General features: G+C 38.9%; 1 protein-coding gene across 2 annotated transcripts in view; it reads left to right on the forward strand.

Annotated features, from left to right (window-relative positions):
* The window catches only part of dnajb6b (DnaJ heat shock protein family (Hsp40) member B6b), a 33,173-nt gene that overhangs the window by 832 nt on the left and 15,397 nt on the right, over positions 1–16,944 (forward strand). For both annotated transcript variants that reach the window (XM_061713984.1, XM_061713982.1), the window contains exons 2-5: positions 10,422–10,540; positions 11,969–12,078; positions 12,628–12,681; positions 12,873–12,977. In XM_061713984.1, the coding sequence (XP_061569968.1) occupies positions 10,476–10,540; positions 11,969–12,078; positions 12,628–12,681; positions 12,873–12,977 (334 nt within the window). In that variant the 5' untranslated portion in view covers positions 10,422–10,475. The remainder of the gene's footprint in view (positions 1–10,421; positions 10,541–11,968; positions 12,079–12,627; positions 12,682–12,872; positions 12,978–16,944) is intronic.

A 16,944-nucleotide genomic window follows, 5' to 3' on the forward strand; every position in this document is an offset into this window, starting at 1 on the left:
GTTTTATTGTTTTCCCAGAAGAAAATAGCTTTTCCCATTTAAATGCATCAATGGCTACAACCCACATCTTTGATTGATTGAAATCTTTATTTCGAGCATACAGGAAAAAAAAACAAAACAGTACACAAAACAAAAAAAGAATACAAATGAAAAGTCATTAAACAAAATCAATGGGAAATAACCTTATTTAACTCTTAACTGTTTCAAATTGAGTGAAACATCTGTACCGGTACTTCAGTCGTACCGGTTATAAACATTTATTGACATTTTATTTCTAGAGACAAGTTAATGTTTTTGAATAGGAGAACCCAGACATGTTTTACACAAGCTTTTATTCAAGGCAGCTTAAAAGTTGAGGAATAAGTGAAGTGGAAATGTGGGGTTGCCCAAGGGCACTTGGGCCATTTAACATTTTCCTCTTTGTAATCATTTAGCAGCTGGTTTAGCATATCAAGTGTCTTGTAATCATTTTAAACATTGCAACTGGAGTAATTACATTTACTTTTCTGAAGCAGCTATTGTTTGATATTATCAGTTTTGACCAAATTATACCCAGACACCCCTCCCTCCCAAGGAATTTGATAAACTTAATATAGTAAGAATTTACATGCCACACATTGGGACTTATGAATGGGGTCTTTGTTCAAAACGGCATTTCTTACAGCTACTTTACTATAATGTATATATTTTTTATAGATATATGTATGACCATGACTTTGGACGCAAACACTTAAGGGAAAAAAAACCCCAATAAAATTAGTTTTTATCACGAGCATGCTGCAGCACACTGTGTAGGGTTTCCAGCATGAACACTTCTCTCTTTGCTGTGAGTCAAATAAAGTTAGGAACAGACTTGATATTGTGTTTAGATGTCACTTGTATCTCTGCTACAGCAGCTGGGATTCCTAGTAAGTCTTGGCTGCTCTGTTTTGTTAGGTGCTCTATTGTATTGTGAATGTCATTTTTTTCAGTGATGTTTCGATGCTCTTGGATAAAGGCAAACACTTCTAGCTGCCTAAGGTTGGTTTCAGACTAAATCACTTTCAGAGTCAAATTGCTGGTCTGTTCAGATTACAAGACTCACTGGTTTGTAACTAGTAATCTTCAAGCCATTCAGTACGTGTACATGCACTAACAAAAAGTCGAATTGTTGCCTTAATCTGATCGGTATTGAATTTTTAAAAGGCATGTACCGGTATACACATTAGTCCGCTGTAGTAGAACCGAACTGAAGCTTTTGAGATCGAGCTTTTCGTGTCAGATAATGCGGTTCTAATTCGAGTTACAGTATTCTGGCATGTATACGCAACCCACGCAAGCTATTGACTGCCCCGGGACTCCCCCTTCCGAGAGTGACGAGCTTCGGGAGTGGGAATAATAATAACAGTCAGGGCATCACAACAACACAGTAACAGAAGAAGAAGAGGGAGACTTTGCTGCATCTTACCTGCACCTAGGGCTGTTCGATTAATCGATTTTAAATCGTAATCGCGATTATGTAATTAGAACGATGTTAAAACGTGAAACTCGTAAAATCGATTTTTCACTTTTTTTAAATTTTTTTTAAATTTTTTAATTTTTTTTTTTAACTTGTCTGCAGACATATTAATGATTGATACCATATTAATGATTGATGGAAATACCTCTCAATACCTGCGACAAGTGCCCCATCGGAGAAGCTCTTTAGTGTAGGGGGGGCGTTGGAACATGCCACCGGGCATCCCTCAAGCCAGATGCGGTAGACCGGCTCGTGTTCCTTGCAAAAAACTTGCAAATGTGAACAGCAAATGTAATGACTGACATTACACACCTCTACCTCCTTCATGGGTTGCATTATTATTTAGCATGCAAAGACCCAGTTTAGTTTAATTAGAAAATGTCTTGTTTTATTTAATTGGAAATATAACTTACTGTATGTTTGTAAGTGCTGATTTGCTGATTTTTTTTTTTCAGAGATAAAACTTTATATTTTATTATATTTTTTTGTAACTTTTTTTCAACTTATTTTACAGAGTTTTGCACTTTATTCATTCATTTTTGGTTTAATAAGAGCAAAGTTTGCACTTAAAGCCCAATGGGGCAAATGTTCAATAAAAAAACAGCATATTTGAAATCATTTCTTTGCCTTTTGTCAATTCACAAAATAATCGTAATCGTAATCGAAAATCGGATTTTGAGAGAAAAAAATCGAGATTTTATTTTTGGGCAAAATCGAACAGCCCTACCTGCACCATGATTAGGCTTAGTATGTATGAAATATACAGAGCTGCTGCATCGTTGGCGTCCATATTTTCACATGTTGTTGTCCTCCTTCACGCTTGTTTACTAATTGTACTGGAAGAATGCCAATGCCAAAGTGCGTGAGTCGAACGCACATCACTCAATAATCGATTGTCTTCTCGTGCATGTATACTCAGATTTCTCTGAAACTCCAGTTTAATCCTTAGCTAGATTGTTGACAATAGTTTGATTTAGATGTGCATGTAACCGCACTGATTGTGCTGTTCTCATTACATAAGTGACTGCTGATCAGTGCACCGCAGGATCTGCTAGTGACTCGCTTTACAAAACTACATTTTAACAACAAAACACATTTGAGACAAGAGGCGTAACCACCTGGGGGACTAGTAAGACTAGCTTGACGACCGACTTATCTAAAATGAGTCAGTGCTTTGCGGCTTGTGGAATAGATGAAAATGTTGGTCCATTTTGGTCAGAACAGGAGTGCAGAATACTTCATGGTAGTCTCGGTGAGACTTTCATTTCCTGAGAGCAAAATTCAAATATTGGTATTAAACCAAGAGATTCAGGCCCCATCTACAAGATGACAAGCTCAGGCCTAAACTCAAAAGTATTTTATAAAACCAGCGTGGAGAGCATGGTTTGAATCTAGTGTAAGACTGTTGACTTTTAGGGCTTGCTTTTTAAAATGTGTGTGTCAATTTGTTCTAACATTTTCTTCTAGTAGGGATTGAGGATTAAGCAGGAAGTTGCTTAGAATTAATATTTGTCTATAAAGTGCCATAGCATTTTTCCCTTGTTACCTTGTTCCTTGGTCATACAACATGACAAAGAACTAAGGTAATTTTGTGACTGGATGCCAAAGACCATGGAAATAATTTATTTGATTGCCCATAAAGCTTTGTTCAAACAACATTAGTATAATGTTTTGTTGTTTCTGGCTTCATTCTCATTTCTTGTGATTCAGCATGATACAAATTTGACTTTTTATCTCCCTTATCTACTGTTGCGTAATAGTAACTCTTCAAAGAGAAATTCATTTGGCGCACCAGTACAGCTTGGCTGGAAAACTCCTGAACAGATGTTGGTCTAATCTCTTGCTGCTCAACTTGCCTTGAAGTATCTGCTTGTGTAGATTTCTGTTTTGTCGGAGCGATATGAAAAACATGATCACCAAGATCAAACCGAACTGCTGACTTCTCTGCATGATATTTTCTCTCCTGAGCTAGTTAAATTGTTATCAGCACGCCACACATGTATGTAAAATTAACAACCGATATTCAAATTAATTTGGCTATTTTAGAAATAGGAAAAGCAACTCATCAGTGAGGTCCTCACTCATTCTGATTGCAGAGTACGAGCATTAATCCTGTGGAGAGTTGTGAATTAGTCTTTTTGTTTGTCCAGTTGTATTCATTAAAGTTGAGCTTGTGTAGCTACGTAAGCATCGGCTCAAAAGCAGTTAGTACATTTTGAGAATGGCTTTTTGATCCATCACCACACGATCCACTCCAAAAAACTGCCAGATGCATGAACAGGGCTAGATCAAGATTATTTTTTTTTTACTAGCATCTCTGTAGCCCCTAATTGACTCACATTTTACATTTCTTCCATTTTAACCATAATACTGACATATGTGTTGGTGATAGACAACACTCTCATTAGATTTTACACCTTTTTCTTTTATAAACAGTTCTATGTGTCCTTTGAACTTTGTGAATGCCAGGTTCTCTGTTGTAGTCTGTTAATCTGTGTTGAATATTTCTATCGTTACCATCTCCTCTAAAGACTGAAGGGTAGTTTCCTGCTTGTGTAATGTTTGGGGAAACGGGCATTTCATTATGTTATTCAGGCTATTATGGCTGACTAAGGCAACTTTTTCTGGTGGTTTTTGGTTTATATCAACATTTTTGCACCCAAAATTTTGTCCAAGATAGCTGTTTTGTTTTCAGCCTGCTAGCTGAGTCGACATGTTGATTGCAGGTGTCTTTACTCAACATTAGAAGGGAAGACTGAGCTGCTCTGAGCCAAATTAGTTTATGTATTATCTGCATTACTTACCACTTTCTTGAAGTTGTCTCACAGTGAAAAGAATCCGTGCAAAACGTGAGCTTTACATTTATTTTCTAATTAAACAAGGCTTCGAGGCAGACGAAATTCCTCTGAGTTGCTTTTTTTGTAATTGAGTTTACACGAGGAATCGTTGAAGCCCTACATTCAACTCTGTGTAGCATGGAAAATCTGTTATCTGTGTCAATTCCTATATACATGTTTTGTGCTCCTTTTTTTTTTTTTGCGCTTTATACAAATGGTATCTTGCAACATTAAGATGTGTGAGCTGAGTCGTGTGTTGCAAGTGAAGGTATTGTTATTATTATTATTAACAATTTTACTTTTTGTGCTACAACAGAGGTTTCTTTATCATGTTTTGGTGTCATGTGAAGCTGCAGTCTCTCTTGTGTCCCTCACCAGTGTGACCTGCAACAATAACATTTTGAATTGACAACTACTCTTTACTTTGGGGGTCATAAAGTATTCAACAAACAGTGTCGTGTCGGCACACGTATTTCACTATTCTTTTTAACCAGTGTGACACATCACAGCACTGTTTGGCTGTAATTAAATAATTTTAATAATAAAAAGAAGGCTTTCTGTCTGCATGAGCAGAACTTGAATGAAGCTGCATTCTCCCTCTTCCCTTTGGGCTGAGAGCTTACAGAGGAGGAAATGAGCCACTCAGTACGGTTACATGCACATCTAAATCAAGCTATTGGAAATAATCGAGCTATGGATTAAATGGAGTTTCTAAGAAATCCGAGTACCGTATTTTCCGCACTATAAGGCGCACTTAAAGTCCTTAATTTTTCTCAAAAATCAGCAGTGCGCTTGCTAATCAGGTGCACCTTATGTATGAATTGTGTTGTTCTTACTGACCTTGAACCCATTTTATGTGGTACACTGCACTCAAAAATCAGTCAAAATGTTTTAGTGCGACTTTGGTAACGATGAAGCCGCTCGGCCTGATTGATTGTCGGACCAGCTGACATGGGGACGTCGTATTAAAGTCGGTCCTTGGTTGAAACGTCGGACAACTTTAGATAACTAATTATGTAGTGCTGGCAAGCAAACATCACCCAACATCTAGTCAGTGTTACCTTACTATTATTAGACTTCAAGCCAACGTTAGGGTCTTAGCGTAAACCCAATTTTCAAATCTATATCAAAATCCGGTTATAATCAAATGTTGGACAACAACGTTGTTCCAACCTCACATTACTTCAGGTGTCCGCTATCGCTCGCAACGATAAAACAATCGGAGCACAGGACGTAGTACTACGCTTACCACCTCCACCTTTATTTGTGGAAGATCAATGATTTAAAATGTGTATTTTTCTGTATTAGTTAAAAGTGAACGATATTCTGAGTTATTGTGAATGAGTTGAATAATGCACGGGAAGAGAATCAAATTAGTGAGTGGGGTGCGTTCAACTCCGCCACGCTAGGCGGTGTTACACGCCCTTCCCCGTTGGCATTCTTCCGGTTAGTTCAAAAAATTAGTAGACAAACGCGGCAGATTTGAAGCAGGCGTAGGAGGAGGAGGACAACAAATAACGCACGAAGATATGGACGCCAACGATGCAGCATCTCTCTACATTTCGTACATACTAAGCCTGATTGTGTTGCACGTAAGATGCTCGCGAAGTCTTCCTCTTTTTCTGCTACTGTGTTCTGATGACTGTTGTTATTCCCGCTTCCTCTGCCTCGCCACTTCCGGAAGGGGAAGTCCCAGACCAGACAATATCTCGGCTAACCGTGGTTTGCGTATACGTGCTGGAAGAGCTCGATTTAAAACCGCATTATCTGGCTCTAATAGCTCAAATTCAAGCACTCCAGTTCAGTTCGACTACGGCCCGACATGGCTTTTAAAACTTTGATACCAGTTAGACTAAGGCAATAAGTCGACTTTTGAGTGTCATTTCCTCCTCCTTTTGGCAGCCAATGCTTTCAGCTGTATGGCTAAGTTTGTATGGAGATTTTGCTGCTGTGAATTATTGAAACGCAGCTTGAGAAAGTTGTTGTTTTTAATATTATTGGAAACAAGTCTTTACAGATGATGTCAAAAGGGCGACGAACAAGAAAAAATCTTCAATTAGAGCATCTAGAATAGTATTGGTGAACTAAAAGTTACTTCACATAGATGATCACTCACAATGGTTTATATATTTGTGTATGATTTAAAAGTTTAAAGTTTTTTATTTACAATTTGTCTTGAGAGGGGAAATATAGAAAATCGTCCCAGCATATCGTCAAAAAACTGGTCTCTTTTCCATCGGCTACCCCGATCCCTAAAAGAATCGACCTCTTATGTAATATAAAAGTTATTTTGTTTTTTAACTTTTTATTTCACTGTTTCTAACTACAGTGATTCATCAGTTGGTACATCTATATTACACTGGATAAAATGAATTGTTTGTCTTGTATATAATAATTCAAAATAAATTCAAATATGTTAAAAACTAAGTTAAGAGAAGAGAGTCAGAGTGGAGTTTCAGAAAACAAAAAAGATGTAATTAGCTTGAACACTGTATACTGTGGAACAGGAAGGTCTGTCTTAGAATCGTTGGCTCAATTTGTTTTAAATAAGTATATAGGGATTAAGCAGAAAAAGTAGTTGCGTGCTGCAGTATCAGTGGGAGATTTGAGTTTACTTCCTGCCACAGGCATCTGAAGGCAGAGTTAAGTGCTTGTGCCATGTTCCAACGGCGAGTCGACCGTTATTGGCACTGCCACGCTCCAAACGCTGCCCACCCCCCACAAATACAATCTATCTGCAAAGGCCACAGGTTATAAATAGGAAACAAACAGGACACAGTGGACTCCAGTTTTGCTCCCTGCCTTGTTTTTAGTTACTGTTAGGTATTTTAAAGCTGCATGCTCGTTGATATATGAAAGAAGACACTTAGTTAGAAAATAAAGACAAACAACTTTTCTTCTTTGAGATTCAAAGTAAATGTACACACGGACCATTTCTGTTCGCCAGTAAACCTCTCAGAAAAGACCACATAACAGAATGTGCTTCATAGTTTTCTACTGACAAAAATGCAAATATTTAGATACATGATTACAATATAATTGGCTAAACTGATGGCGAGGAACCGTGGTTTACACTTAGCCCTCCCTTCGTCGGAGCCTTGATTGGTCCCAATCACTTGGCTCTCTTCGTCTTTCACTCCAAACATCGTGGAATTGGCCTTGTACTAAAGTAACCGCTCTTGGCTGACTCCTCTCCGTCGCTGTTTGCGTTAGATAAGGGAACTACTACAAGTGATTAAGAGCTAAACTACGTAAATGTTTGTGATACCTCCCATATGATACAGGCTTTGCCTACGTAAGAGTGTGAGCCAGGCCACAACACTTTGGGCCTTTGTAATCTGTCTCTTAGTTCTCTGCAACTCTTAGCAAAGGCTAAAATAAATGTATTCCTAACATTTCTCAAAGGGGAGAAAAAAAAAAAGAGTCCTCAATAGCTAAAAGTTGGTTTTGTGATCTTGTTATTTAGTTGCTTTTAGCTGTTTTTTCATTTTCGGGGATGAGGTGGGGGAGGAAATCCGGAAAGCACTATCATGTTTGAACTGTGGTAGCTTGTGTGTTTGGTTTTTTTATTCCCTGTCCTATTTGTCTTTTAACAAACAAACAGATGATTGATTTGGATCTGTCTCTTATCGTGTTGTTTTCCCGTCTGTGCTCTGGTCTGTCTCCAACAAAGCAAGAAGTGATGACCTCTTTTTAAATGTTGATTGACAGGACAAGTGGATATGTTTTAAAGAGACACTAAGCAGAATGTTCATGTTAAATTGTCCCTTCGTTACTTCTGGCAAAAACTACACAAAGTAAACTTTGGACTCCCATCTCTGCCATTTCTCAAGAGAACTGCGTATTGTTTTATGGTACAGTGTCACTGTAGTGATCCACGTTGAGGATCACTGCTCATGTTTTTACTATACTTGTTAAAGTCATACTGCTTTACTTGGCCAGTTGAAGTATTTGGTTGTCCTTCAGTAATCTCTCATCATATTTTTGTGTCCCAGCTTGTCAACAATTTTCAAATCCAAAATTGATGGATTACATAGCTTCGTTTTGAAAGACAGAGATTTTATTTTCAATAAAGGTTAAGCAGTGGCTCTTCCTGTATAGGGCTTTAAAGAAAACCTGTGGCATGCTGTGTACTTCCCAACAAAAATACACCAGTGATAAAGTTTAAAACCTGTCAATAAACACCTACTAAAACCTGCTCACTCAACCCTACACAGTGTGATTTCACATCAGTGGATTAACACTGTGTTGCTGAGGGGTAACAACATATATAAAGAAACTGAACAATGAAGAATAAGAAGTAAGAAAATAAAACTAGAAGTGGACACGAATGGTAACCCTTTGAATTCAGAACATTTCTGCTGCTTTATTTAACTACTATGCTAAAACATAAGGGGCTATAAGAATGAGAAACATTGTGTCGTAGACCTTTCTTTTTCACTAGGAAACTGGATTTTAACTTTTTTTTTTCATTCCACCAACTATATGAATGCGCAAAAAGTACTCAATCAGATTGAATTTTTGATTTAACTGTCAGTTTCAGTAAAATACATCAAAGTGTGTACGTGTGTGTATGTAAATATATGTATGTTTGTGTATATATATGTGTGTGTGTACAGTATATATTTTACACACACAGGTAATTTACCAAGGGTGGACCTTGACACCGAGTTGTGTCGCTTGAGCTTTAAGAGTTAAAATCAAAAGTTGAATCTGAAGATATCTAAAATGTACGTACATATTCCCTTTATCTATGCTGCCTTACTTGAATACACATCCATTTGATTGACTGTGTACTTTGAGTGAACACAGGCTGTTTTTAGTGGTTAGATTTATGTGTAGGGATGATTGTATTATGTTTTTGGAGAAAAAACTGCAGCTAAAGAAATGTAGCTGACTAGTTCTTCTTGGCAGGCAAAGACGGAGGGCAAGTTTCTCATTTGTAGGAGGTAAATGTCAAAATAGTTTCCTGAAATGGCTACTGTTGCTGGCAAAATGATTTAAAGCCACTGATGTGATGTCAGACTTGTATTGTGGTATATATTATACCGGTCATATTACATTTTTAATGTGTTTATATGAAATTATATTATCTAATATATAATATGTAATATAATCATTATATTATATTATCTATAATATAAATGACACGCAAGTTTGCTGTGAAGTAAACGGTAACCCCGCTAGATAAGATTGGGCTTTAAAGTAGTGCGTGATTATATCAAGGAAGTTGACCAGAACTTTAGGGTGAGATTTTGTTAAACTGAAAGTTTAAGAAATAGCTCACCACCCCTTTTTTAAAAAGCAAACAAACAGGAAAAAAAAATTGCTTGACCTTTTTTAACCCCTGCAAGGCGCTGTGGCTCGGGTCAAAATGACCGAAGTCAGAGTGAAGGCCCTCAACTTCTGGTGCCTTGCAAGGGTTCAATCCTTATTACATCATTTTTATGTTGCACACAGACTAAAGTCTGCACACATGCTTTTGGCTCATTTCTCCTTTTTTCAGAAGTGTGTTCACATCCGTGTAGATCAGCTTCCAGATAAAGGTGGCAGATTTATACGTCATCTCGTGTCGGTGCAAGTTGAGACCTGTGGGTTGCAGCACTTTAAAAATCTAAATGTGGTTTAAAAATTAATCAGCATCAAAAGTCTTTGGGCACTTTATTTTAGGCTTGTTGTCTCTTGTTTTCAGAGTTTCAGCATAACTCCATTAAATTGTGTTTAAAAAAAAAAAAAAAGAAGTTTTAGGACTAACTTCAAACATGAAGGAAAGCATACCGGTAATTCCTATTCTCCTTCAGCCTGAGGCCAAAGGATGATCACCCAGTTATTGTGTAATTTTGCAGGGCTTGTATTAGCTTAGCTGTGCTCTGTGCAGCAGAGTTATTTCAGGTGCTGTTCAGCGATGATGGATATGTTCACCATTTTGAATGCCATCAACTTCCTTCTTTTCCCTTCTCAAATATAACCCTGTGGTCTGGAAAGGAGGTATCATGCCGGTCACATGTGGCTATACTTAACTGCAGTTTGTTGGCCTTTATGTCGTCAACTAAAACATCTAAACATGAACGTTTCTCTTTCCACAGAGGACCCTCCATTTAAAACCACACCTGCAAGCACACAGACGGAACGACAGAGCCATGGTGGAATACTACCAGATATTAGGAGTCCAGAAAAATGCAACGCAGGATGAAATCAAAAAAGCGTAAGTTCCCTAAGGTGTTTTCTGCTCCATTTCCCCTGATGTTACTCTGAAGTGTTGGCCACTTGTGAGGTGTTAGAAAGTTAAAAATAATACCTAGTAGCTGTATAAACCGACACAAGGAGAGGGAGAGGGAGAGAGAGAATGTAGTACAAAAAGTTTCCACCCTTCTTCCTGTAACCTTGCTGCTGTCAAATACCTTCCCACTTTACTCACAGACTATTACTTGCAGTCACCTAGTGAACAGGACCGTATTGGCTAATTTCGGTCGCTCACCGATCTCTCTCAGACTTACAGTGAAGCCTTGTCACAAATGTTGATAACAGAATTAAGCTTCTTATAGTTAGGTATGTGTTTTGAAGGGATATTTTGGGTGAAACGATCAATCATTCATTGAAGGAGATAAACAAAAGGGTTTAGGAAACTATTGAACAACAAAGATTGTTGCTGATGAAATCAACCCGCCTAAGAAATCCAGTATGCTGAGAATCCAGTACAAATACGCAGAAGCTTTGAGTGGGCTTCACCTGACACCAGTCAATAACTGCCTCCAGCTGTTAATCCATGGATTCCTGTGAAATTCAGTACACAAATGCATGTTACACAATTGTAATCTGTTGCTTGTGCTTTTCCAAACCACAGACTGGCTGGCTGTAGGCTAAATTGGTGTTTTATTTAGTTTTTGTTTTTGTTTGTATATTTTTTTTGTTTTAAATTAAAGTTAAAGGATATTAAATTTCAGCCAGGGCACACAATGCTAACGCTGACCTGGATGACTTTTAGGCTGAACATGGACAAGTCAGATAAAATCTGCTTTTGCTAGTCACCTAACAAACCTCCAACTACAAAGAGTGGTATGTTGAACAATTATCTGCCTCTGTGCTTTACATCTAGTGAGCAGGCCTTGTCCGCAAGATAATGTCACAGATTACAACACAGATGTCAACTACAAAGACTATTCTCTTCAGGTCCATGAGGGAGTGAATCCCTGGATTGTGTGAGGCCTTTTATTGCTTGCTGGTTTTCGGCCTCTTGTCTTGTCCACGGCTTCTGTGTTTGCTGCTGCGATTAGAAACAAATGGCTGATGCAGCATCAGCTGCTGTGTGAGGCCTACACTGTTTGACATTGAAGCTCGGACGGTCTTTGTTGTTTCTGCTTGGGAGGGGAGGAGGGCATCTGTATAGGATTGTTATGCGTGTCTTTCTTTTGTGCTGTAATGTTGCCATTATTAACAAAAAAATAAAAATAAGACTCGCAACTGGTGTCACAGGCCTTCTGTCACCCCCCTTCAGTAGCTGAATAATTTTATTCCTCCCTTGTTTTGTATTGAGAACTATTGACTTGTTTGTAACAAATACTGTTGATACAATACAATACAATATTTTGCTTTGTGTGTGTGTGTACTTATATAAATAGGGTTTATGTCTCAGTTACAGAAAATTGGCATTAAAATGGCATCCAGACAAGAACCCAGACAACAAGGATGAGGCAGAGAAAAAGTTCAAAAAGCTGTCAGAGGCCTATGAAGTGCTTTCAGATGGTAAGAACAGAATTCATAGGAAAAGTAATTTTTTTAATACGTTTTCAAAGAACTTTTTAAAGACTATAAGCGTCAAATATAAAACTTTTTTTTTACTTCTGCTTTCAAGAAAATAGGATTGCATTAATTCAGTGAAAACTGTTGTTCCCAATTCTGTTTATTTAAAATAACCCCCAAATGATTAATTATCAAATTAAGAATTATGCTCTTGACGAATCGAGTGCTACAACTGTTGGAAAATAGTGAAATACTTTTACAAAGTTGCAAAACTTAAAGGTTCACTTTCCAAATTGTTTAACTAAGAAAAATCTAATTGAAATAGTTTGCCTTATTTTTGTCTATTTATGTATATTTTTATTTTAGAGAAAGCAACTTTTGCTCATAGTTACCCTTTTTCTAAAAAAAAATATGCAGGGACTGAATCACAATTTTGTAGTCACTAGACTTTCTTAATCTCATTTCAGAGGTATGATCTAAGACCGAGGGAATTTGACTTTGTTCCAGTTGTTCTCAGTTTATCTTTTCTAAAGTTCTTTCTTTTTCTCCCAGAAAATAAGAGGCATGTTTACGACCGATATGGCAAAGAAGGCCTTTCAGGAGGAGGTAAGGAGATCATTTCAGACATAAGAAAATATGCTACTGACATGGACATCACCTACACTAAGTTTCTTTTTTTTAGCCCTTTAACCTTTTTTTCTGAACATCTGTTTATTGGTTTAGTCTTTTTAACACTGTTTTTTTTTTATCAACTTTTATGTAACATAAAAGCGTAACTTTTCTTGATTGTTTTACAGGAGGCCATTACGACAACTTTGGCAACTCTGGCTTCACGTTCCGTAATCCCGAGGACGTTTTCAGGGAATTCTTTGGTGGGAGAGATCCATTTGCAGATCTTTTTGGTAAGTATATCCTATTCTTGTCTTTGCACAAGGGTTTAAACGAATGAACCAGTAGGAATTTGAAGCTGAATCCTAAATATGCATATTGTTTAGAGGTGTTGACACGCTAATGCAAATTGGGTTTAACCCCACTATTTTTGTTAACGCATGATGAAAGCAGGCAGGTTTCAGGAAGTATGACCCTCAGCCCAACCTGTAGTTTGGAGAAACAAGAAGCAATGCAGCTGGGATAGACTGTAAAATGCAATGCACAAAGCATCGGTCACATGGCACATTGGTTTTCTGATGAGTAGTTTTGAAGCCTCTTTTTTCCATAGTTTGTAAAATAAAAAAAAAAGAACACATACTTTTTCCTCGGATGGTGCGCTGCCATGTGGCCCTCAAAGCTGATGGGAACACGCCAACCCACATCAGAAAAACTTTTTGCCTTTTATATAAGTTTAGCTGATGTGGCACACAAAAAAAAAACATCAGAGTTTTCATGGGTACAAACGATACAAACCAAAGTGGTTTTTCAAACCAGGCTGTATATACATTTATGAAAAACTGCTTCAAGCAGCGGATGTTTATTCAACATTATTCTGAGTTAGGCTACTCAAATCAACATCAGTTGTTCCTTTTCGTCCAAGGTTTTCCCTAACTAAGCTTTCAGGTACTTTTTTGACATTATTATTATTAATATTATTTTATATTGTTGTTGTTGTTAATAATAATAATAACATAGCAACAACCATTTGTTTAAAGCAAGGAGGATTGTCTGCTATTTTATTATCACAATTTGAAAAATCTATATTTTTAAAGCAAACGGAACATAAAAAGTTCACTATGAAAATCTTTCCATTAATCATGATTAAAGGATTCAATCAGTGTACATCCCTAATATTGGTACTCGGACCCTTGGACAATGCAAATGTCCAATCAGCATCAGAGAATCGAATTGATTTAAATGAAGTCTGCCCCATTTTATTCAGTATATCAGTCTCCTCTCCTGCGAGATGTCTTGCTTTCATCTATTGGAAGATGTTCTCTATTTGCTCTCCATCACAGCCTAGAAGAGGGGAAATAAAGGATGTGTGACCAACATTAATGCAATTTACAAATCTTTGAGACGTATGAACAATGGACAAAAGTCTGTAAATCATTGATTTAATTCAGAGGTAGCATCTGAAGACTGACAAGATGTTTGTCACGATGAATGATGAGATGCTGTATAGATAGTACAATGAAAAGTTTAGAGTGGTGGGAAATAGCAGCTTTTATTGTGAAGCATACCTGTAGAGATGATGCTAAAATAACAATAGGACAATATTTCTTTGACAAATGTTTGATAGACCAGTACATCAAAGTAAAACAAGAATTGAAGTATTCTTCCGTCCTGTGAATTACCAATAATGCTTCTGATTTATTAAATACGTTTGAAAGTAATGAACCCAATGCCAGAGAATTTTCTTCCCGTTATTTAGAATATGAAATGATTTCCTATGTTGAGCAAAAATTAAGAACTGCATCAAATTGCACTGTTATTGTAGATAAAAATGTATTTAACCTAAGTTCATATCATGTCAATGATATGAATATATCTTACAGTATATGGAAGAGGTGCACATCCCACCTTGTGGGCGTTAACGGAGCATTTTTTTCATCTGGGATAGAAGAGATGTAGGGATAAAACTGATGGTGATAGTAGTTTGCAGTACCTATTATGGTAAAATTTTATGTAGCCATAAATATTCTCTAGTGAGATGAAAACATCCTGCAAACCCTTATTTCATTCACGTAAAATATTTTTTGTTTACTCTTTTACTTCTAATTATTCTATTTTCACAAGCTTGTCCGTTAGCTGGTAATTCCCCTTGGACATAAATATGGAAGATAGAGCTTTGGACTGTGGGGGAAAATCCCACTGTTAATCTGTCACATCCTGTAATGTGCATTTGTAGTTAAGTCAGCATTATTCACCTCAGGAGCTCCTCTGCCACTAAATGTCACACGTAGCAAAACAGTGTGAAAATGGCAACATAAACACATACACGGACGCAGTCATCGGCTACATCAGCACATACATCGTTGATGTCGTACCGAGGATTACTGTACGGACATTTCCGAATCAGAAGCCCTGGGTTAACGGGGAAGTCTGAGCTAAACTCACAGCACGGACTGACGCCTACAACTCAAGTGATGAGGGGTACAGGAAATCCAGGTATTCCCTCTGGAGAACTATTAGCAGTGATAAGAGACAATATAGGGACGAAGTGGAGTCCAACTACCAGGGCTCCAACATCAGGAACACGTGGGCTGGACTAAAGACTATCACAGGAGGAAACCAGCAGTGCTAAGATAACATCTGCATCTCTACCAAATGACCTTAACAGCTTTTATGCACGCTTTCAGACCACCTTCCCAGCTGAGGTGGTACAAAACGCCCAGGATCCATGTCCACTAGTATCCAGGGCTGATGTGTGCAGATCTTTTAAAAGGACTAAAGCTTGAGTTATGGTTCTGCGTCAAAACGACGGCCTGCCTACGGCGTGTGGTACGCGTCGACGCGTACCACACGCCGTCGCTGACGCCGTCACTGACGTGCACCTCCCGAAAATTGTAACTACGCGTCGAGGCGACGCAGACCAAACGCAGACGGAGAGGGCTGTGATTGGTTCGCTTGGAAGCAACGCATTTCTGGTTTCCGGTTTGAAGCAGTCGTGAACTTTCAGCGCTCTTTTCTTCGTGTACGTGTGATTTCTTTATTTTATGTACTGCACCACGGCGAAATGGAGTGATGGAGAAGTCCGAAGGGGTCACGGCGACGGCGTCACGGCGACGGCATGTGCACAGCGCCAATTTGACGCAGAACCATAACTCAAGCTTAACCCACACAAGGCACCTGGACCTGGCCGAGTTCTCAAGGCATGTGCAGACCAGCTGGCAGATGTCTTCACACACATTTTCAACCTCCCACTGCTCCACTCTGTAGTCCCCACGTTTCAAAAACTCCACCATTGTCCCAGTCCCCAAAAAGACCAAAACCCTCTGCCTCAATGACTACCGCCGAGTACCACTCACTTCCACCATCATGCAGTGCTTTGAGCGGTTAGTCAAAACCTTCATCCCTTCCTCTCTCCGGGACTCACTGGACCCACTTTAGTTTGCATACAGGTCACACAGATCAACGGACAACGCCATCACCTTCACCCTCTCCCACCTGGACCAGAGAAACGCGTATGGGAGAATGCTGTTCACAGACTATAGTTCAGCATTCAACACCATCGTGCCCACTAAACTTGTCACAAAGCTCAGAAAACTCACTGCGGAGAGAGGTGTTGTCTCTGGATCCTGAGCTTTCTGACAGGCCGACACCAGGCAGTGTGGAAAGGCACCACCACATCCTCCCCCCTTATTCTTAACACCGGTGCCCCTCAGGGCTGTGTGCTCAGCCCTCTCCAGCACTCCCTGTTCACGCATGACTGCGTCGCTACACACAGCAGCTTGCACGACTGCCATCGGCATAATCGCTGACAGGGACGAGACGGCCTACAGAGATGTCAGAGCCGTGACATCTTGGTGCCAAGACAACAACTTCCATCTCAACGTCATCAAAACCAAGGAGTTGATTGTGGACTACGGGGAGAGGGACACCCTCATTTCCATCAATAGGACTATGGTGGAGAGACTCAGAACTCGGAGTTTACATCAGTGAGGACCTGACCTGAACTCAGCACACAGACACCATCACCAAAACGGCAAGCTTCTTCCTCCGCATGCTAACAAGGTTCATTATGGACTCCAGGATACTCTGCAACTTCTACAGGTGCAGGAGTGTCCTGACCGTACAGAGGGTAGTAAAACTGCTCAACACATCACCAGGACGGAGCTGCCATCCATGCAGGACCGCCACACCCAGCGGTGCAGGAAGAAAGCCAACAGGGTAATCAGTGACACTTATCACCCCAGCCATAAACCCTGCTGCCGC

The sequence above is a fragment of the Cololabis saira genome, chromosome 22 (assembly GCF_033807715.1).
Source record: "Cololabis saira isolate AMF1-May2022 chromosome 22, fColSai1.1, whole genome shotgun sequence".
Lineage (NCBI taxonomy): Eukaryota > Metazoa > Chordata > Actinopteri > Beloniformes > Belonidae > Cololabis > Cololabis saira.